Below are 21901 nucleotides of genomic sequence, written 5' to 3'. Positions count from 1 at the left end.
GCTGGCCCGGGGTGTGCGCCTCTGTGTGGCCACCCCGACCAAGCACGGCCCAGCAGCCCGTGGCTCTCCCAGGAGTGGCTGGAGGGTTGCTGTGGGCAGAGAAGGACAGGCCTGGGCGGGGACCGGAGTCAGGAGCCGTGTGACCATCCACCGGTGGCACCCATCCCGTGGAGGCCCGGCAGGAAGGGTGGGGCTTTCTTGCGGGAAGGGCGGGACAGCCGGGCTGTAGTGAGGCTGGCCCCCAGGGCCCCTCTGCGTCTGCAGGGCTGGTAGATGGAATTGGAGGGTGCGTGTCCGTGGTCCCGTGCAGGCGGGCCTCGATGTCCTGAACGTCACGATGAGGCCCGGATGGTGCTGTGGGGTCTCCGAGAGGTGTGGCGCGGGCGGCCGCGCTCCCACCCTGGACGGGGCTCTCAGCCTGGGGGTTTTGCTCGCCTGGGAGCCCGGCCTCACCCCTGCCCGTGTGGCCTCTGCAGCTGGGGGCCCTGACCCCCCTGCACATCGCAGCCGCCCTTCCCGGAGAGGAGGGCGTCAGGATAACGGAGCTGCTCCTGCACACTGTCACCGACGTGGACGCCAGGGTGGCCGACGAGGATGACGTGTACAAGCCGAGCAAGGTGCCCTGTCCTGCCGCGGGGGGCGGGGGTGCCGCGGGACCCAGGAGGTGCCCCTGCACACGGTGGTACCTTTATTGGCCTTACTCTGAACGGGGTTGGCTACTGCTCCGTGTGCCCCAAAACCAGCGGGGCCCGCCCCAGCGTGTGCGCCCCGCCGACCCTCTCCGGGGCGCGTGGGGGATGCACTGTCGCGCTCGAGAGGGTTTCGCGGGACGGTGCTGGGCCCCACGGTCTGGGGAGGGATGCTCTTGCTGGCCTGTGGGAACCCGTCTACGTGTGAGTCTGCACCCGCCGGGTCTCCGGCCCAGCCTGGCCGGGCGGGAGCTGAGTGTCTGGGCCCTGGGGGGGCGAGGCTCGGGGCCAGCGCTGGTCCCCCCTGTCTGCACAGCTAGACCTGTTGCCTTCAAGCCTGAAGCTCAACAATGAAGCGGGCCCGGCCAGCATCTACCACAGCAGGCCTACGTGTGTGCCGGATGAGGGGGGCAGGACGGCCCTGCACGTGGCCTGTGAGCGTGAGGACAGCTACAAGGTGAGCCGGGGCCGGGCGGCGTGCGTGTGTGGTGTGTGTGCGCACGCGCATCTGAACGTGCGCACGCGCGAGTGCGTGGACGTGGGCGTGTGCATGTGCGTTCCGTGTGCGAGCTCGTCCTCGTAGGCCGGTCTGCTTGTGTCTCCGTGTGCACGCGTGAGCAGGCTCTGCCTGTGGTGCTTCGGGGACGCGGGCCCGTGTGTCTGTGTGTGGTGGGGGCGGGGCAGGGCAGCGAGCCCACGGCCCCCCTCAGTCACCGTCTCTGACTCGGGACCCCAAGGCTGGGCCTGTCCTGCGGAGCCCTGGGCTTTGACCCTCCGGCGCGGGAGCCTCTCAGAGGAGGCCGAGAGGTGGGCCTGGGGGTGGGGGGAGCCGGGAACCACACCTCACTCTGTGCTGTAGTGGCCAGTGCAGCCCGGGCCGCTAGGCCTCGGAGCACGTAGTGAACTGAGCCTCCGTTTACGCAGCCACAAGGTGAAAATCGCAGCCGGCTTCTCGGGTCTGTGGCACGGGTGGTTTGCCCCCGCCCAGCGTGGTGATGAGTCATGCTGCCTATTGCAAGGGAGTGAGGGCCTGCGTGAGGGTGGGCGGGGGGCGAGGGAGCGGAGGTGGGAGGCACCCAGACCCCCCCTGCTTCGTGGCGTCCCTGGTCCGTGCTCCGCGGGCTCCGGCCACTGGGCTGAGCAGAGCCTTCAGGGCTGCCCGCACCCCACGCTAGGAGCAGAGACGGCTGGGCCCCGGGAGGGCAGGCTGACCCGGGCCCGGGCCGCGCGCGCCAGGCCTGGGCTGTGAGTACAGAGCTTCCCACCCCACACGCCTGCATCTTTGCACTGATTACAGATTTGGAAGCTTTACGGGGAAACAAAGCCGGGAGACAGTAGAGGCACCGTCACCATTAGGTCCAGGGTCATTGGGTCATCGCTAGGCCAAGGGCAGATGGCAGCTTCGCGCCCCTGTTGAGAGGTGGGGGCTGCCGCCGTCCAGCCGTGCAGTGTTCTGGGGGGAGGAGGGGAGGGAGAGCCCCTCAGCAGGTTTGGGCTGGCAGCTGCTTGGCCTGGCCAGGGCGGGAGGGGGAAGGGGCGTGCGCTTGGAGGGAGGCCCGGCCGGTGCACGGGGTCCACACACCTGCAGGGGGAGTCGGGCCCTAAAGAGCGCTCACTCGGGAGTTGAAGCTGCAAGGGCCACTCCTCTCAAGCGCTGCCCTGCGCGGTCCCTGAGCCCTGGAGCCGGGCCAGCCCTGCCGCCACGGTCGTGCGGTCCCGACTCTCCCCTTCCTCTGAAAACAAGCTTCAGGGCAATTTGCGCGCCGCGTGCCCTTCCAGTTTTGCATCAGAAACGATGTGTGTTTGGAAAGCCCCTTCCCAGTTCGAGGATCCACCCCCCCGTCCGTTCATCCGTCCCAGATTTGGAAGAGGCAAGGTGCTGGTGTGGAGGAGATAGCAACCAAGCGGCAGACCTGATTTTGTGGCGTTTGAGTTCATGCTCAACGTCCGGTGCTCCTGGGAGTCCGGGCACCTCTGACCTGCCGTCCTGCCTTTCTCCTCACCCAGTGTGCCAGGGACATAGTCCGGCTCCTCCTCTCCCACAGAGCGAACCCCAACGTGCTGTGGAGCGGCCACTCCCCGCTCTCCTTGTCCATCGCCAGTGGCAACGACCTGGTGAGCATGTTCCAAACCCGCTGGCGGTTCACCTGCGACGTTTGTGCCGCTCAGCGGCCCCCGCCCTGGTCAGTCTTTGGGATTTGCTGTTGTCGTGGTGGCTTGGAGACGGCACGGGGTAAGGGGCGTGGGGGATCCCCTCTCCAGTGGATGGAGCTCCTCAGAGAAGGGTATAGGAAGGAAGGTGACCCAGTGTCCCAGGCATTGACTCCTCAGTGCACCGGGAAGGACACCTTGGCCAATGCCCATCTCCTGCTGCTGCCGAGAATGTGTCTGTTCGCCATTAATCCATCCACCTGTCGGTCCGTCCATTCACCTACCCCCACCCATTGGTCTACACATCTCTCCATCTACTCACCCTCTCCCACTCATCCATCCGCCAAGCATCCATCATCCATCTTGCCTCCCTCCCTCCCTTCCTTTCCTTCCTTCCTTCCCTCCCTTCCTTTGATCTATAATCCATCCATCCATCCGTTCATCCTTTCACTTCACTGTTATTTTTGAGCACCCACTGTGTGCCGGGCGGGCACCATTCTAGGCATCAGGTGTCAGATATGACAAGGTCTTTGCTCTCAAGGATCCTGTATCCTAGTTGTAGGAGACAGACCACAATCCGGTGTGTCACAGCATTTCAGGCAGTGATGAACGCTACGAAGACAGTAACAGCTGGATAAGGGATAGAGAATGATGAAGGGTTTCCCTGGGGAGGTGACCTGTCAGCAGAGGCCCGGAGGAGACGAAGGCGTTGTTGATGAGGGCTGGTGCACCTGCTCTGTGCCTGGGTGGGTAGGCGGGGCGCGGAAGCGTAGAGAGCTGCCCTCTGGGGCAAGGAAGCTCTTGAGAGAGCCCCACGGTGTGTGTCACGTCCAGCCGAGCCGCTCTCACTCCTGGCTTCCTGGTGGCACTCGGGCCAGTGGCTGCGGACCCGGCAGGGAGCGAGTGAGATGTGCCCCACTCTGCCTCTGGTCAGGTGAGCGCAGTGGCTCAAGTGCCCGGAGGGCAAAGGCACACGGGTTTCAGGGACGAGGGCTTCCGGGAGGTGCACCAGGCGCCACACTGGCCCCTGGGCCGGAGAGCAGGACACGAGCCAGGAGCACTTTGGAGCAAGCGGACAGCGTGCAGAGAAAGTGCCAGGCCTGGGCTGCCCCGGTGTGTGTTGCAGCCCTTCCTGGGGGCCCCCGCATGCCCTCTCCATGCCCTAGCGTTGCGCTCTGAGCCGGGCAGCAGTGAGAGGCCCAGCAAGTGCCCAGGCGGGGCCCTCGTGAGGCCCAGGTGTGGCCGTCTCTGTGCTCAGAACTGTGGGAGCCTTACTCCGGGACGATCTCCACATGTGAGGGAGGGGACCTGGCGGGGGCTCACGAGCCTGTCTGTGTCTAGATCGTGAAGGAGCTTCTGTCCCATGGAGCTGACCCCAACCTGCTGCTGACCAGAGGCTTGGGCAACGCCTTGTGTGTCGCCTGTGACCTCACCTATGAGCACCAGAGGAGCATGGACAGCAAGCTGGCCCTGGTAAGAAGTGAGGGGCGAGGCGTGATGGTGTAGGGGTGGCCGAGGAGGGCGGCAGGCCCTAGGGTGTAGGGCCGGGGGGCTGTGTCAGAACCCTCGGTCTAGCCTTCATTCCTCTGTGATGTTCAGATCCTTGAGAAACAGTACAGAGTTCTTGCCTTTTGTGTTCTCTCGTCCTAAAAAATGTGAAGTACAAACCCGCTCAGCAGGCCAGACAGAAGTCCTCTGGCTTAACTCAAGAAAGTCGAGGGCCATCACTCTGGCTGGGCTGCGGGATCGTAGACCTTCTTTCTATGCAGAGCGGGCACCGGCCGGGGGTCCTGGTCAGGAACCTGCCGGAAAGGCATCTGGGGGGCCGTGTCCTGGGCGGGGACCCGGGGTGCTGTGTCCGGGCCGTGGACATGGCTTGTTGGTGTCGGCCCTGTTCTTCTAGGTGGGCTCAGTGTGACCAGGAGGCACTCTGTGCTTTGTAGGTCCCGGAAGCCCCGCTGTTCCCTCCGAGTCCCTTCCTGCCTTGCCAGCTGGTTCTGCCGGGCACCGAGGCACGTCCCCTGCTGCCTCCCCCCTCCCCTCCCTGGGCCTTCCACGGCCCTTCCCAGAGAAGTCCCTCCCCACAGCCTCGTGGCGCGGCTCTCGGTGGGCTCCTCCCTGCCCCAGCTCCACCGAGGGTCGCAGCGTGGTTCCCTGCGAGCTGTGAGTGCCAGAGGGGGAAGCCGGAGGCGGAATACGAGACCCTGACTTTCTGGAGGCCGTCGCACTTGACAGAGGCATAACTTTATGTAAAAAGAACCAAGACTCCTCTCCTTTCTTTTGGAACATTTTCGTTTGAATTCTAGTTAACGTACAGCATGAGATTGGCTTCGGGAGGGGAATTCGGTGATTCATCCCTTGCATACGACGCCCAGGGCTCATTCCAACAGGCGCCCTCCTCAACGCCCCTCGCCCATCTGGCCCCGCCCCCACCCCACGTTCTCTATCCTTGAGAGTCTCTGGTGGTTTTTCTCCCTCTCTCCCCCCTTCCCATATGCCCCGCCATTCTGCTTAAATTCCACAGATCAGTGAAATCATACGTTTATTTTTCTCTGACTTATGTCGTTTAGCGTAACACCCTCCAGTTCCGTCTACGTTGTTGCAAAAGGCAAGATTTCCTTCTTGATGGCCGAGTAATAATGTTCCGTTGCATACGACCACACCCTCTTTATCTGTTCATTTAGCCGAAGGACACTTGGGCTCTTTCCCTGGCTTGGCTCTTGTTGATAGGGCCGCTGTACACACTGGGGTGCATGTACCCCTTTGAATCAGTATTTTTGTATCCTTTGGGTAAATACCTACTAGTGCAATTGCTGGGTAGTTTCTTGAGGACCCTCCTCACCGTTCTCCAGAGCGGCTGCACCAGTTTGCATTCCCACCAACAGTACAAGAGGTTCCCCTCTCTCCGCATCCTTACCGACACCCGTTGTTTCTTGGGTTGTTACTTTTAGCCACTCTGACCGGTGTTTGGATTTGTATTTCCCCGACGATGAGTGATGCGGGGCATCTTGTGTCGGCCCTCTGTCTTCTTTGGAAAAGTAAGACTCCTTTTCTTGAGATCCTATTTCCAGATCCCATTTTGAGGACCCTATTTTGTCCCGAGATTATTGTCCTCTGAGCACCTGGAAATGCCTGCAGATGTGCTTCTGGGGCCTCTCCGTGCTGCGTCCCGGATTCGGGGCTGGGTATTTCCGCTTGGCCCCAACTGTGCTATCTGCTTCCGTGATTTGTTTGGCGGGTGGAAGGACTCTCTTTCTTCACCCTTGAATTGTCTCCGCTTTGACCTCGGAGCCTTCCCCTGGTCCCCTCAGCCTCTGATGTCTGCCTTGCTCTCTGGTGCCTCAAGGGGACCCAACACCCCTGTGGGTTCTTGCCCCTGGCCCCAAATCAGCCAACTCAGTCGGGTTTTCAATGACTTAATTACTTAAAATTTATTCACTTAATACTGCCATCGGCAGGCCTTCCTTCCCCTCTGGGTCAGCCCACGTTGCAACTGCATCCTTCACCTTCTCCTGCCCTGACCCGAGTCTGCAGCCGGCTTTAGAAACCACTGCATTTCCTCCTCCTCGACCCCTGAGCAAGTCCTTTAAGCCAGCTTCTTGCCCTTGCGACCACAAGGTGTGTCTGTGAGGTGTGAAAAGCCCGGGTGCAGCAGGGAAGACGCAGAGGGGTGGCTTCCTCTCTGTGCTTCCCCAGTGAAAGGCACCCCCCGGTCCCAGCGTCCGCAGCTAAATGCATGCGTCAGTGGGGGAACGTGGGGCTGTCAGGGCTCTGGAACAAGAGAGTCCTTTGGTGCCTCTGGTTCTGGCTGCGAATGCGGTCAGCACATTTGAGGGCAGGCTTGGGGCCTCCCACCCGCCGGCACTGTGCTCTGCTGGCTGTTTGGGGACCGCTGCGCATCTCCGACCGGCGGCCCCGCTCGGCTAGGAAGTGGACCATATGCGGTACGGGCGGTGCCGGCCGATGACGGCCCGGTTCGCATCGGGTCATACTGGGCTGCACTGGGCCCGGTGGTTTTGCGGTTTTGTTAAGATGCCGCGCCAAAACTGTAATGCCACGAGACCTCTTCACAGAACTCGCCCCCTCCCTCCTCGGCGTGAGCGGGGGCACCTCTGTTGGGTGCCATTCGCTATGAATGGAACGTGGAGGCCTGTCCCCCAGCCTGAGACCTTGCTGTGGTGGGCGCCAGAGGTCCCTCACGCACGCCTACGAACGGACGCACTGCGTTCGCACAGGTGCGCCCACGCGCCCACAGTCACTGCGTGCCCGGGCCGCGTCGGGATGGGGTGGTGAGCGGCACCGGCCTGGCGTTCGCTCTCCCGTCGCTTCCAGTCTGGGGACCGGGACGGTAACAGACTCAAGTTACAGACCTGCGGCGGCTCCACATGGGGTGTCCGGGGGGCTCCCCGAGGGGTGGCCCAGCCTGTGCTCCGCGCTGACTTCCTAGCCGTGAGGTCGGCAGGTCTCTCCGGTCCGTCTGCTGACTCTCCACACGCCCGGGAGGGTGGCCCCTGGATAATGTGAGCGACAGTCCTCCTTGCTGGTGGCACCTGCTCTCCTGCTTGGGACCCTGTCCTCGGGGCCACCCTCCCGCCGTCCAGCGAGTGAGCCTCGGAAGCCTCAGGTGACCTGGGTCACAGCACCGGGCACCCTGGTTCCGAATCCTGCTTTCTGCTGGCTGGGGCGTCCGTGCCCGTGTGACACAGGCTCTGTTCTCCACAGATTGACCGGCTCATTGATCACGGGGCTGACATCCTGAACCCTGTGACGCTCACACAGGGGGACAAGGTGGCTGTGGGCACGGCTGTCGATTACGGGTACTTCAGATTCTACCAGGTACGGCTTTACGCGCCTGTTGGCGATAGGGGTAGAGGAGCTGGGGCCGTCGAAGGCTCTCGGGCAAGGCTGGGCCACAGGCCCCTCATGCCTGACGGAAGCCCACCCCTGGCCTTCCGGAAGGGAAGACGTGGGCTCCCCCAGTGCATCCTGCTGGCGTGGCCGCTGGTGTGGCTGCCTGTGCGCCAGCGTTCTGAGCGCTGTTCCGCTTTGCCCCCACCGTTAGGACGTGTGCTCTCTGCCAGTGTCCCCCCCGTGGTGGCCGGCCAGGGCGGGGGCTGGGGCCCTGCGGGTGTCCCCTCCTGTGGTGGCCGGCCAGGGCGGGGGCTGGGGCCTTGTGGTAGGGGGGCGGTAACCTGGCGCTGGGCTGCAGGACCGGAAGATCGCCCACTCTCCTTTCTACGCGCTGACGCCGGTGGACCGGGAGGTCCTCCTGGCCCGGAAGCAGATCCTGGAACACATGGGCTTCCAGCTGCGCCGCGCCGTCTTCGCCAAGGAGAGCCAGTGGGACCCGAAGGTGCTGTACCTGAGCAAAAGAGGTGGGTGTCGGCGGGCACGGCCGCGCGGGCGCAGAACCATCAGCTGAGAGCCGAGCCTGCTTCCCCGGAGCGTGGGGAGCAGTGCGGGGCCGGCCCCTCAGCTCACCGGCTGGCCAGCCACGTCTCCTCTGCGCGACGGAGCGTCCCCAGAAAGGATAGAGTCACATACCCGGGATGGTGGCCTTTGTACCCGTGTCACCGAGGGGCTGGGGTCGTGACCCGCCAGGAGCAGCACAGGTCGCTGCTCTGGCCGCAGTTGGGTAGGAGATGCTCCCCTCTGGATGGCAGCTGCTGCTGGCCATATGCTGCCCTGGCCACCAGGCCTCTGTGCCCAGCACGGCCTGTCCTCTGTGCCCCAGAAAGGCCTGTCCTCTGTGCCTCAGAAAGGCCTGACCTCTGTGCCCCAGCACGGCCTGACCTCTGTGCCCCAGAAAGGCCTGACCTCTGTGCCCCAGCACGGCCTGACCTCTGTGCCCCAGAAAGGCCTGACCTCTGTGCCCCAGCACGGCCTGTCCTCTGTGCCTCAGAAAGGCCTGACCTCTGTGCCCCAGCACGGCCTGACCTCTGTGCCCCAGAAAGGCCTGACCTCTGTGCCCAGCACGGCCTGTCCTCTGTGCCCCAGAAAGGCCTGACCTCTGTGCCCCAGAAAGGCCTGTCCTCTGTGCCTCAGAAAGGCCTGTCCTCTGTGCCCCAGAAAGGCCTGTCCTCTGTGCCCCAGCATGGCCTGACCTCTGTGCCCCAGAAAGGCCTGTCCTCTGTGCCCCAGCACGGCCTGTCCTCTGTGCCCCAGAAAGCCCTGACCTCTGTGCCCCAGAAAGGCCTGTCCTCTGTGCCCCAGAAAGGCCTGTCCTCTGTGCCCCAGCACGGCCTGTCCTCTGTGCCCCAGAAAGGCCTGTCCTCTGTGCCCCAGCACGGCCTGACCTCTGTGCCCCAGAAAGGCCTGATCTCTGTGCCCCAGAAAGGCCTGACCTCTGTGCCCCAGAAAGGCCTGTCCTCTGTGCCTCAGAAAGGCCTGACCTCTGTGCCCCAGAAAGGCCTGTCCTCTGTGCCCCAGCACGGCCTGACCTCTGTGCCCCAGAAAGGCCTGTCCTCTGTGCCCCAGCACGGCCTGACCTCTGTGCCCCAGAAAGGCCTGACCTCTGTGCCCCAGAAAGGCCTGATCTCTGTGCCCCAGAAAGGCCTGTCCTCTGTGGCCCAACACAGATTGACTCCTGTGTCCCAGTCACCCAACCTCTGTGCGCAGGCTGCCTGACCCCTGCAGCCTGAGATTTAAAAAACAGTTTCATTTACGACATCAGTAAGAATAAAATACTTATTAATACACTTAACAAAAGCAGTGCAAAACTTATACTCTGAACACTACATTACTGAAATTAAAGGAGGCCTCGATAAATGGAAAGACATCTCCGTATCAGAATCCCATTGTCTACTTTGTACAAACCGAGAAGCTAATTTAAAAACTCACACGGAATTCCAAAGGTCCCAGAATAGCTATAGCAATCTCGAAAGAAAAGAACACAGTTGAAGGACTCACGCTTCCTAAATTCAAAATGACAAACTTACTGCAAAACAATACAAACAGTGTGCACAAAGCACACACGGAACAATGGATGGGATACAGATCCCGGAAGGAAGCCCACGCGTATGTCCGTTAATTTTCAGCAAGGGTGCCAAGGCTTTTTAGTGAGGGTAAGAACAGACTTTTTAATAAGTAGTACTGGGACCGCTGGTTATCCAGACACAAGAGAATGAAGTTTGACCCTACCTCACACCATATACCAAATTTAATTCAATTTGCATCGAAGACCTACATGTGAGAGCTTAGACTGCAAGTCTCATCAAAGAAAACATAGGGACAGGGGCACCTGGGTGGCTCAGGCGGTGAAGCGTCCGACTTCGGCTCAGGTCACGATCTCATGGTTTGTGAGTTTGAACCCCGCGTCGGGCTCTGTGCCGACAGCCCGGAGCCTGGAGCCTGCTTCGGATTCTGTGTCTCCTCACTCTCTGCCCCTCCCCTGCTCGTGCTCTGTCTCTCTGTGTCTCAAAAATAAACAAACACTTAAAAAAAGAGAGAGAGAAAGCACAGGGACAAATCTACCTATCCTCAGACTTGGCAATGAATTCCTAGGTATGACACCAAAAGCATAAGTGATGAAAGAAAAAAATGGATAAATTGGATTTCATCAAAATTAAAAACTTTTGTGTTTCAAAGGACACTATCAAGGAAATGAAAAGACAACCAACAATGTGGGAGATATACTTGTATGTAGGGTAAATTTAAACATTTTAGATCTCCGTAATAAAGACAACTGAATTAAGAAGTGGATGGGGCACCTGAGTGGCTCAGTCGGTTAAGCATCCGACTTTGGCTCAGGTCATGATCTCGTGGTTCATGGGTTCGAGCCCTGGGTCGGGCTTTGTGCGGACAGCGCAGAGCCTGGAGCCTGCTCCGGATTCTGTGTCTCCCTCTCTCTCTGTCCTCCCCCACTTGTCCTCTGTCTCTCTCTCAAAAGTAAACATTAAAAAAAATTTTTTTTAAATGGACAAAGAGTATGAATAGAAATTTCTCCAAAGAAAGATACACAAATGGGCATGAGGCACATGAAAAGATGCTCAACGTCATTAGTCATTGGTGACGGACAAATCAAACCGCACGGAGAGAATCCCTTCGCACCCACCGGGAGGACTGTAATCAAAAGGCAACGCGTGTTGGCGAGGATGTGGAGGAAGCCCTCGTTCAGGGCTCGTGGGAACGTACCATGGTGTAGCCTCTTGGGAGAGCAGTCCAGCTTCCCTCGAATGTTAGTCGTGGAGTCGCCGTATGACCCAGCGACTCCACTCCCAGGAAGAAAGGCGAGAGAAAGGAGAACATGAGTCCACCCAAAACTTGTGCTCCGCTGTCTACAGCAGCAGCATTTACCCAAGTCAGAGGATGGAAAGGACCCCAATATCCGTCAACTGACGGATGGACGAGCAAATTGTGGCACATCCACATGATGGAACGTGACTCACCCGGAAAAAGGAGTGAAGTGCTGCTACGTGTATGCGCCTCAAAAACGTTATTTTCAGCGGAAGAATCTGGTCCCCAGAGACCCCCCCCCCCACACACACACACACTGTATGAGCTCATTCACGTGAAACGTCCAAACTGGGCAGGTGCTCAGAGACGGAGTGGATCGGCGGCCGCCGGGGACTGGACGGCCGGAGAATCACGGCGTGGTGGTTATCGGGCAGGGCTCCAGTTTGGAGTGATGAGCACGTTGGACAGTTGGTCACGGCGATGGCTGCGCACCTGTGGATGTGCTAAGGGCCATTAAACCGTGCACTTGAACGCGTGAATTGGATGGAATGTGGAGGGCATGTCCCCGAAGCCGTTAAAGAGCCCCAGCACTCTACCAAAGAGATGCTCTCTTTTCTCTGCCCGTGTCCTTTGAAACGAGTGGCCGTGATGCTGCGGCACCACGAGATCCCGCGTCCAGCTCGGCTTTGCCGTCACCTCTCCTGGTGCCGCGTGGTGTTCACCACAGTGGCTTTGACTCTCTGTGCACGGTCATGGAGCTGGCTCCCCGGGCCCACGCTCTAGCCCCCGTAGCGGCTGGGGTGCAGCCCTGGCTGCCGGTGGGCGCGGGAGGGACAGGGGAGGAAGGGGGGCCCCCACCTTCTCTGTTCTCGTGGCCGGCAGGTGTCTGTGGGGTTCCTGCCTAATTAGAGGTCAGGCGGCCTTCCTGGGGAGGACTGATGTGCCGTGTAAGGAGAGGAAGGCGGAGAGGTGCAGTGGACCCCCGGTAGTAACTAGGGGGGCTCACCGGCCTCTGGCCCCCCGGCTCAGGTGCGTCCCGTTGCCAGCTGCCAGACGGCAGAGCCAGGAGTGTCCGCTCCGGAGAGTATCGTGGGCTGGCCAAGGGCAAAGGAGCCTGGTGGCAGAGGGGCAGGGTGGCCAGGAGGCTGCAGGTGCGAGGCCAAGGATGCAGGAGCAGAGGGGGGCTGAGGGGTGAAGCCCCCCTCCCCAGAGGTCGTGGACTCCTCAACGGCCCCAGGCTCCGCCCTGTCTCCTCAGACTTGCCTTGGGCTGTGAAAGGCTTAGGGTCCCCCAGCCAGTTCCCTGCAGTGCCGGGCGTGGTCTCCCGGCAGGAGGGTGGTTGAGGTGGGCAGCTCAGAGCTCCTCACACCCGAGGGCACCACGGCGCGACTAGGCGGGCCCGCGGGGACTGACACGGTTCTCTGTCCGTGCAGCGGAGCTGACCCCCTACCGCAGGCTGAAGCAGAAAAGCACCAGCCTGTCCAAGGAGCTCCAGTTGGAGGAGCAGGAGCCGTAAGTGGCCGAGGGTGGCGGTGGGCCGGACGGTGTGACCGGCCTGACCCCCTGCCCAGGACGGCGTTGCTGCGTCTGAGCCCTGGGCAACACGGGCCGTGGCTGGAGTCACGGGTGCCCTCCTGGAGCGGCCCGGTGGGGGGTCTGAGCCTGGGCTCCGCTTCTCAGAGACATCTCTGCTGGTGCTGCCCTGCGCCCTGCGTCCCTCCCAGCCCCTCCCCCACCCGCTCCTCCTCGAGGTCATGGCTCTGCAACCACCCGGCCTTTCCAGAACGATCTCTTTATAGACGTACCCCTGTGGGCGTCCTGGAAGGTGCCTGCCCAGTGAAGCCTGCTGGGTGAGGTGGGGATGAGGAGCGGGGACAGGCCGGGGGTGCGTCCACCCCGGGGCTGGCCTTGCTCCCGAGGCAGACGGCGTGGGGGTGCCAGGCTCACTCACAGTCGCACGGGGTGCCCGCGGGAGTGTGCTTCCCTCGTGCTGTGGCGCGTCAGGGTCTCTGACGCCACGGCATCGTCTCCTCCGGGCCCTGGAGGCGGGCTTTCCGGCGGCAGGGTGTGTTTCCCGCTCTGACAGGCCCCATCCCTGGACGGGGACTTTGGGTCTTCCGACCGCATGTGAGCGGCCATCCCGTGAGGGGGACGGCAGCTCCGGCGGGGACGGCTGGGAAGGTCCCGGGGCTCGGGCTCGGGCGGGCGCGGACGGCGGGCCCTGCCCCACTGCCCGTGTGGCTCCTTTGCAGGATCCCCTTCTTCAAGTTCTGCCACCAGTGCGGCCGCTCCGTCGGGGTGCGCCTCGTGCCCTGCACCCGCTGCTACGGGATCCTGACCTGTAGCAAGGCCTGTAAGACCAGGGCCTGGGGTGACTTCCACAAGAGGGACTGTGGCAGCCTGTTGGCCATCGGTGAGTCCGGCCGCCGGGCAGGCTGCATGGGGCCAGCCGTGTGTGAGGACACGGGCACCGGCCCGTGGGGTGGCTGAGCGAGGGGGTCAGTCATTCCCTGAAATCTCTCAGATTCAAGCCACTTCCCACGATTCCCAGACGGGCCTGTTGTGTACACATTGAGCCTACCTGGTCCTTCTCCGGGCGTCATGTGACCGTGGCTCCCCGGAGGTGGGCGTGGCCTGGGCGCCACAGAACTGGCACGTGATCCGGGGGCTCCATGGGACACGTGAGGGGCGTTGCTGGATGCGTGGGGCTCTGCTGGGCACGTGGGGGCTCCGCTGGACACGTGAGGGCTCTTGTGGACGGCGGGGGGATCCTTCTGGACACACGGGGGGCTCTGCCGGCCACACGGGGGCTCCACTGGACACGTGGGGGCCCTGGTGGGCACTGGTTTCCCTGGATCACAGGGCACTTGGCCTTGGCGCTGCTTCTGGAAGCTTCCTGCTAGCCCACCCTCCCCGCCTCCCCTCCTTTGGGATGACCTGAGGAGGAGCTACGGGCTCGTGGGTGGCGACGCCACACCGGGGCTCCACGGCCCCGAGGGTGCCAGTGCCGAGCACGGCTGTGTGCAGAGTTGTCCCCTGGCACTTGACCAGGCGGAGGGAGGGCCAGGTGTTGGCTGCCCTTTCTCGGAGCCTGTCTTTGGTGTGGTCGGACAGAGAGGCCGGGCTGATCCCCACCCTTGGGTCCGTGGCTCTCTGAGCTCTGACTCTCCGTCCTCCACGTTCACCCGCGGTAGAGTGGGGATTTTACTGGCGGGCTCCCGTGGGGTGCGCCTGGATTGGGCAAAGCGTGCAGACTCCGGGCTGGGAAGCCCCGCTCTGAAGAGCTATCACGGCTCACGCTCAGTCCTTGCCACGGGTGCCACACGTGTGTGAGCGTGAAGCCAGGCGTGGCACGGTGGGGTGGGGGGGCTCTCGTCACCCCGTGTGCGGCGGGGAGCGCCGTGTCGCAGGTGGTATAGCCAGCTGGCAGGGCCCACCGGGGGTGGCCCTTCTGCGCCCCTGCCTCCCGGGGGCAGCCCGGGCCCTCACATCCGTGCTCCCTGCCAGTTCCCGGTCCAGAGGCCCACCTGGAGGAACCGCACCTGCTAGAAGAATCTCAGTAATGGCGTGATGCCCAAGGCCCGGGAGAGCCCTGTGCGGTGGCTGGCGGGGGGGGGGGGGGGGCGCAGGCGGTCTGCACCCATGGGGCTGTGCGTGGCAATGTGTCCCTCCTGGCCTCGCAATAAAGTGGCCCCACTGGGGATGTTTTTAACCCCTTCTGCTTTGCTCCGCCCCTACCCTAGGGTCTCCCTGGCCGTTCCTGCCCGGCGTCTGTCAGGAGACGGGCACGCTGGGTGGATGAGGGTCACAGCTGGAGCGCAGTCCAGACATGACTGTGGGGAGGTCGCTCCTGCGCCCAGGGGGATGTTTGGGGCCCCTTTCCAGGGGCTCCCAGCCCTGGGTCTCCATCGGTTCGGTTCCCGCTCAGAGACTCCAGGCTCCCTGCTCCCTACTGGTGTCCGGGGCGTTCATTTCTTCCATGTGCATTTGCTGAGTGTCTGTGTGGGTCAGGCACGCTCTAGAGGGCACGGTGCATGTGGAATTCACCTGTGACTGAGATGGAGGTGACCGTGGGGGTGCCTGTGGGTCGTCGGCGTGGTTGCAGCGATGCTCGGCCGTGGGTGGTGGGTCTGCTTTCCTGGAGGGGTGGGAGGAAAGGGGCAGTGAGGTCTGAGGACTGGGGGGTGACTGCTCAGAGCACTAGGAGGTGGGTGTGTGCAGGGGGCGGGCAGGTGGGAGGAATGGTTGGGAAAGGGGGGGCACTGAGCCCGCGTGGGGGCCCCAACAAGGCCGGCTTTTGGCTGGTCAAGGCAGCCCTGCCTGGGGCTGTTGTTTTGCCTGATTTCCTTGGTCTCTTGTCAGAGCTGGGGCTCCTTGGTGGCAAGCTGGCCGGGGGGCTCCCAGGCGATGCTCCCGTAAGGGGGTGAGGAAGGCGCCTGGGCAGGAGGAGAAAGGGCCGGAGAGGCACACAACCCCCCCCCCCCCACGTATCTGAAAGTGGGGGCTCGGTCGATAGGTTCTAAATGTAGCCACAGACATCTTTCTAAGCTATTAAAAGTTTTTCTGCAACATAATTTTCCCCAAATGAAGATGATTTTTATTGTGATGATACATGTGTTTATACACCTATTGTTTAAAAAAGAACGCAACAGGGGCGCTTGGGGGGCTCAGTCGGTTAAGCTTCCGACTTCCGCTCAGGTCTTGATCTCACGGCTCCTGAGTTCGAGCCCTGCGTGGGGCTCTGTGCTGACGGCTTGAGCCCGGAGCCTGCTTCGGATTCGGTCTCCCTCTCTCTCTGCCCCTTAGGGAGCAAATACAAAACAAACGTGAAACGACAGTAAAATAAACCGTTGGAAATCGTCCTGGTCTTACTACTCGAGGATACCCTGGTATTCTAATCTGTCATTGCGCGTGTGCGCACACGGGTTTTTTCACGCGTCCTTCCATTTGTTTTTAATTAAACGGCCCATTTTGTGACCTCGACCTGCCTTTCTGATGCGCCAGGCGCGTCGCACCATTTCGGCGAGGGAGCGGAGGCAGTTGTGGCGCCCGGGGCTTCAGGGCTCAGCGGTGGCGCAATGCTGCGCGCACACCCTCCGCCTCGGTTCACAGAGGTGGTGTTTTCGGGTTTTCGGAGTGCTCTCGTCTTGCGCCTCCTCCTCTTAGCCTGCTTTGAGGCTGGTGAGCGAGTCTACGCCCGGTCGCCCGGTGCCTAGCAAGCGTCGGCAGCAAGTTCGATGTCCCACCTCCCAGGGAGCGCGTGTACGCGGGGAAGTCCTCTGCACACGTGATCCTGTGTTTGGGCTTTTCCTCGTGTTACTGGAGATGCTCGCCCTTCCTGCCTCGGGAGAGGCCTCTTGTGCGGACGACCTTCTCCCAGTTCGAGTTTAGCTGCACGGGGTTTCTCACTCTGTCATCAAATCCGGTCCTTCCGGGTCGGGTTTGGTGGCAGGTCTAGGAAGCCGTCCCCACACGGAGAGGTTACAGGGCCCAGATTTGACAAGCGATCTTCACGCGTTACTGTTTCACCTGTAATTTTCCAGTCAGCCGAGAGTGAATTGTCGTGTAAGATCTGCGAGCCGCCCGGCAAGAACTGTCCCGGAGGCCGAGTGATGACGGGACCCCGGGAACCCTTTGCTTGCCAGCCTGCGTGCCCAGGGTGCCTGAGTCCCGGACTGTCCAGGCTGAGGCCCCTGCGGCATTTCTGTTTACCTGTGACGGGTGCCGGCCGTAACTGCACGCGGACGGGGTCTGCCGGGTCAGAAGGCGCCTTGTTGTCCTCGTGTAACTGTTCTGGTGGTCCGGTGTGACTGGGAGGCGCGGCGTCTGTGCTGGGGGGGCCTCCAGGCGGGGATGTGCCCTCCGGGCCCAGCTTCATAGTTTCCTGTGCAGAGGAGTCACCCCGGCTGCTCTCGGACCTTTCTCTCCCCACCCACTCCTGTGGCAAGTCTGCTCAGCTCTGCCTTCAAAGTTGGCCCCAATCAGGCCACTTCCGGAACCTCCTGCCCCCACTGACCCTTCCCTCCTCTCTGTCCCTGCAGCCACCGAGGCTCCGCGCAGCCACAGGGCCCCCCGCCTTGCTCCCGCATCCACTTGGCGTCTGTCAGAGTCCTTTGCTTGGCTTGCTCCCTGCGCCCGTCGCTCACAGTCCCCCTTACGGCTGCTCCGGAGACCCCTCCCCGCCCCTGCCAGTGCCCTGCCCTCTTTCAAGCATCCCTGTGGCTCCTCCTTTCCCGTTCTCAGACAGCTGCCCAGTGGAGTCCTCTCTTCTTCTGGGTCGACTTGTGCCTTGAGCACTTCCTCTCTGATGGCCATGGGCACCTCAATATCGTAGGGGACAAGATAACCGGATCCCTGGCCCCCGGGAGTCTGTTCTAAAAGGGAGAGCTCTCGTGTGGGAGATACGCCGTGTCTGCCAGACCCCGGGACAGGAACGGTGTTCCCGGGAGAACCTCAGCCGCTGTGAGGCCACCAGCCGGTGGGGACCCCGGCCGCACTGATGGCGGGCCCAGCCGGCCGCTGCACAGGCCCACCTCCCTTGGCACTGGGGCTTTCCCGCTTCCCGTCCTGTCGGGAACAGCCTCTGGGCTGGTGGCAGGGTCTGCGGGTGCCAATGGAGGGTCCAGCGGGGGATCTCGTTCCTTTCTCGTGTCCGCGGCTCGCTCTTTATCCCCTCCGGGGCCCACGTGAGCTGGCAGCGTGGCGGCCTTGTGTCGACGGGAAAGGTTTGCCACCACCAGTTTCTTAAAAGGATGGAGATGCGTCTTACGGAAAGGTACACTGAAGTTAGTCACTCCAGCTTGAGTCTTTGCCTCCGGATGTCACTTAACCCATTCATCTGTCTGTCCAGTCCCCGTGCTGCCTGTGTGTGTTTTCACGTATGTGTGAGGCGCCCCCGCCTCGCCCAGTCTCCCCACCGCCGGCGACGCTCAGGCCTGCCTCTGTCACCCAGACATCCTGCTCATCAGGAATCCGGTGCCTTCCGTCTTCAGAAAATGCTGAAGCAGCCGCCTCTCACCTCGCCCTTCTTTGCTGGGCACCGAGGCATGGGCGGGGCGGGGCGGGGGCATGCCTGCTCGGCCCCGGCTCTGTACCAGTTCCGTGCGGGGGCTGTGGAGACGCTGGCCCCGGTGGACATGCAGTGCGTCCTCTGACCCCTCCCAGAGCAGGTGCGTCCCAGCCAGCAGCCGCCCGTCACGTCCTGAGTGCCGGGGGCCGCCGGGCTGGTCTTCTGACTCTCAGGGACAGCTCGGACCTTCGCTGTCCCTGCGGTCGGCTTTCCCCACCAGCGGCCGAGCTGTTTCTGCTCCACCTCAAGTAGAAGCTGGACACTGCCAGAGTGTGGAGCGAGGAGGGGGCCCCCCTGGTTGCCTGTCCTGGGGGGTCCTGCAGAGTTCAGCTCCCTCCTCAGAAGGTTCTGTGATGTCGCTGAGCCCCTCTACCTGCTTCCCTCTGAGCACGAGGTGCCCCGGAGGCCCAGCTGCCGTGGGTGGACCCGCCTCCCCTCTCCTCTGGCTGCAGTGTGCACGCCCTTTGGCTCTCTGCGAACGTGGGAGTTCTGGTCACTCAGGCCCTGCTGCAGCGTGCACGTCCCAGGATGAGGAGGAGGCCTGTACCCAGGCCAGGCCCTGCGCCGAGCCACCACCTGTCTCCCTGCTGGCCTGCGCCCGAGGACCTTTGAGGCCCCTGCTTTGTGGGCTCCTCTTGTCATTGGGGGTCTGGCACCCCTGGGACTGTCAGTCACATGCTCAAGGCGGAGAAGAGGTGCACGTGCCCAAGTCACACAGGGGAGGAACACTCAGGTCTTCTGTGCTTCAGGGCGCTGCTGGGCGTGGGAGGAACGTGGTGGGGGTGTGCGGTCAGCGGGGACAGCGTGCGGGGCCTGGTGACTCGTGAGGACCTAGACACCGTGGAGGAGGCGGCCTTGGAAGGCCCGGCTGGAGTCCGTCTGGGGGCTCCGCTGAGCGTCAGGGCCGTGAGGGCAGGAGTGGAGGCCAGCGGGCGGTGGGCGTGGGAGGGACGGGTGCTCAGGGGAAGGGCCTGGTGGGACGGGCAGAGCTCGGCACAGAAATGCCCGGCACGTGGGGGGCACCCGTGGGAACCGGGCCACAGAGAGTGCCCACGGTGGCTCACGGGAGATGTGTCAGAGCCCTTGGGGTGGACGTGGCCCGTGATGGACGATCACCGGGACACGAGCTTGCGCTGGGGGCGGGGAGTGGTCTCAGGGCTCTGCCGTGGGAAGAGGGCTTGCCCCCAGGACTGGGGAGGGGGAGCCCGGAGCGTGGGACTTTCTCCTGCCCTGCTGGACCGTGGAGGGTGCGTGTCTCTGTGCGTGGATGTGCGTAGACGGCTGCTTGCTGAGTAGGCAGAGTGCTGGACTTGACAGGCAGCTGACTCAGGCAGCTCTCGAGGGGCCAGTTTGCTGAGAGCGGTCCGGGGCTAGCCCACCTGCCCCGCCCTCCGGTCCTCCAGCTTGTGTGTGCTCACCCGTCCCCGCCCCTTGCTTCCGTCTTCCCGCCCCTCCAGGCTCTACTCAGCCACCCCCCTGGGCCCTTGGGGTCCTCTCGCAGGCTGGGAAACAGGTGGCCTGCCCCAGCCCCGGCGGGCCGCACTGGGAGTCGAGGTGGGGCAGGTGGGGGCAGGACAGCAGAGGTGCGGGTTGTCACAGGGTGACCAGATGGCGGCCTCAGGGCGAGCTTGGAGGCGCCTGTGGCTCTAGACGGAGTTGGGCTGTGGCAGAGCCCAGATCAGGTTTAAGAGACGGTCAGGAGGACAGTGGGTGAGGGAGGGAGGCTCAGGCTGGGGAGCTGGCCAGCAGGACAGGGGGCAAACGGTGGCTGCAGCAGGTGCGCTCTGGGGGAGGTAGGGTCCAGGAGGGGACCCTGCACCAGGGGACGGGTGCAGGGGGGTGCTGGGCCTCACTTATCAAGGGAGCCGATGGAGCCGGGCAAAGATGATGGTCTTCAGGGTGCGGGGAGGGGCAGAGGTGCAGTGGGAGGGCCAGTGCTGGGGAGGTGGAGGGACCAGCCCCGTCGCCACCGCCCCCTCCCCAGGCCTTCCATACCTGGGCTCTTGGGAGAGTGAGCAGAGCCCCGAGGGGCGGCCGGGTAAGGTCAAGGGAGCCTTGGGAGGAGACCCCCAGGAAGCCGGGAACGGGGGTGGTTCGGGGAGCCTGAGAGGGGAGCGGCCAGAGATGAGCTCGGGACGGAGAGGGACGGTCGGTCCGGAATGTAGGCGATGGACACAGAAGGCCTGGAACCCGTGTTTGTCAGGGTTCCGCCCGGAATCCAGCGTTCTGTGACTGCTGCAGAGATGGTGTTGGGGTGGCCAGGTGCATCCTGGGAAGGACACCGAAAACCCAGGGCCGGGAGCCTGGGTTCCTTCCCAGCCACAGAGCGGAGGCACCGCTCCCCCCGTCCCTTGGAGCCTGGCAAACCAGCACCTGCTCCTGTCCCCTTCCTCTGGCTGTGTCCGCAGACTGACCACAGGCCAGGGTGGCCAGCTTCGTTTTGTTTGTGGTTTGGGCCCTTTTATTTTAAAGAGCCGCCCCTCCTTCCCAAAGTGTCAAGGCTCTGCAAAACCTGGCTCTGACCTGGCTCAACACTGCACATCTTAAAAAATCAACAAAATAACAAGAGGAGCCCCTGACACCCCCCCCCCCCCCCCCCCCGGCCCAGACGTCCACACGGAGCTCTGCTCCTCTGATGGCTGGTTTTTCCAGAAGGGAGCCGAGGTGCAGTGAGGCCTTCCGTCTTCTCCCTCGTGAGGTTCTCTTTTCATTCCTGCGTCCCTAACAGACTCATGGGATTGCTTTCCACTGTGAGACTTTTCACATGTATTCAATTTTTATTTATTGAATTATTTTATTTTATTTTATTTATTAAATTATTTTATTTTATTTATTTATTATTATTATCAATTTATCAATTATTTATTGGCCATTTGGAGTCCCCTGTCTGTGATTTAGCTCTGTGTGTGTGTGTGTGTGTGTGTGTATCTTTGCCCACCGTTTTCTACGCGATTGCCTTTTCCCTTGATGGTAGAAGCTTCTTACATATTCCACGGCCTGCATTTCCGCGTCTGGTCTTTCTGGCGCAGGACCGAAGGCTGACCCGGTCGCGGCCGGCCACCTCATCTTTGCGTGTCTGGGAAAGGTCGCTTCACCCTTAGCTCACGCTGTCCTGTTGTCTTGCCCGTGTTCCGAAGCGTCGCTTTCCACATTTTTGTCCGTGTTCCTTCCCGATAGATTTGTTGTTGCCAGTGTGACGTAGGGGCCCTGTTTTCTCTTTCCCCTTGTGGCTGGTCCATGGCCCAGCACCATTTATTTCGTGCCCTCTTCTCCCCCAGCCCCTGGCAGCTGCTCGTGTGCTCCCTCCCTACAGACTCGCCTTTTCCACAATTTCATCCTGAGGGACTCAAACCGCAAGGTCTTCCGTAGCCTGGGGGCTGCATTCAGGCTGACAGCCAGGGGACCGGTGCAGTGGGGCTTTATCTCTATGGTGGGGGGGGGCTCAGCCCCCCCCCACACCTGGAGGCCTGGAATTACTGCCAACCCACCTCCTGGGGGGTGCCCGCCTCCTGTGGGGAGGTCTCTACCTCCTGTAGGGGGTTCCTAGCCTCCTGTAGAGTCTTGCCTTCTGGGGGGGGGGTCCTCACCTCCTGTGGGCGTCCCTACCTCTTGTGGGTGGTTCCCTGCTTTCGCAGGGGTCCTGTGGGGGGTCCCTAGCCTCCTGTGGGGTCCTGCCTGCTGTGGGGGGTCCCCACCTCAGCTTCTGTTGGTGCTTTCCCGTCTTTTGTTTTCTTTTAAACAACGGACGTGTTCTAACCTGACGATTTCCATCTCTTTCTCTGGGATGCCACACAACACCGAATTGTCCTCTTACCCG

General features: G+C 62.1%; 1 protein-coding gene across 21 annotated transcripts in view; it reads left to right on the top strand.

Moving 5' to 3' along the window:
- Positions 1–21901, top strand: part of ANKMY1 (ankyrin repeat and MYND domain containing 1) — a 50514-nt gene that overhangs the window by 26938 nt on the left and 1675 nt on the right. For 14 of the 21 annotated variants that reach the window (XM_047846451.1, XM_047846464.1, XM_047846459.1 and 11 more), the window contains 8 exons: positions 477–617; positions 1006–1146; positions 2697–2804; positions 4182–4313; positions 7563–7676; positions 8050–8215; positions 12449–12527; positions 13268–13428. In XM_047846451.1, coding sequence (XP_047702407.1) covers positions 477–617; positions 1006–1146; positions 2697–2804; positions 4182–4313; positions 7563–7676; positions 8050–8215; positions 12449–12527; positions 13268–13428 — 1042 coding nt within the window. The other 7 variants (XM_047846458.1, XM_047846455.1, XM_047846456.1 and 4 more) reach the window with 7 other exon arrangements.

This window comes from Prionailurus viverrinus, unplaced genomic scaffold, assembly GCF_022837055.1.
Source record: "Prionailurus viverrinus isolate Anna unplaced genomic scaffold, UM_Priviv_1.0 scaffold_39, whole genome shotgun sequence".
Lineage (NCBI taxonomy): Eukaryota > Metazoa > Chordata > Mammalia > Carnivora > Felidae > Prionailurus > Prionailurus viverrinus.
This window is presented reverse-complemented; position numbering and strand designations above follow the sequence as displayed.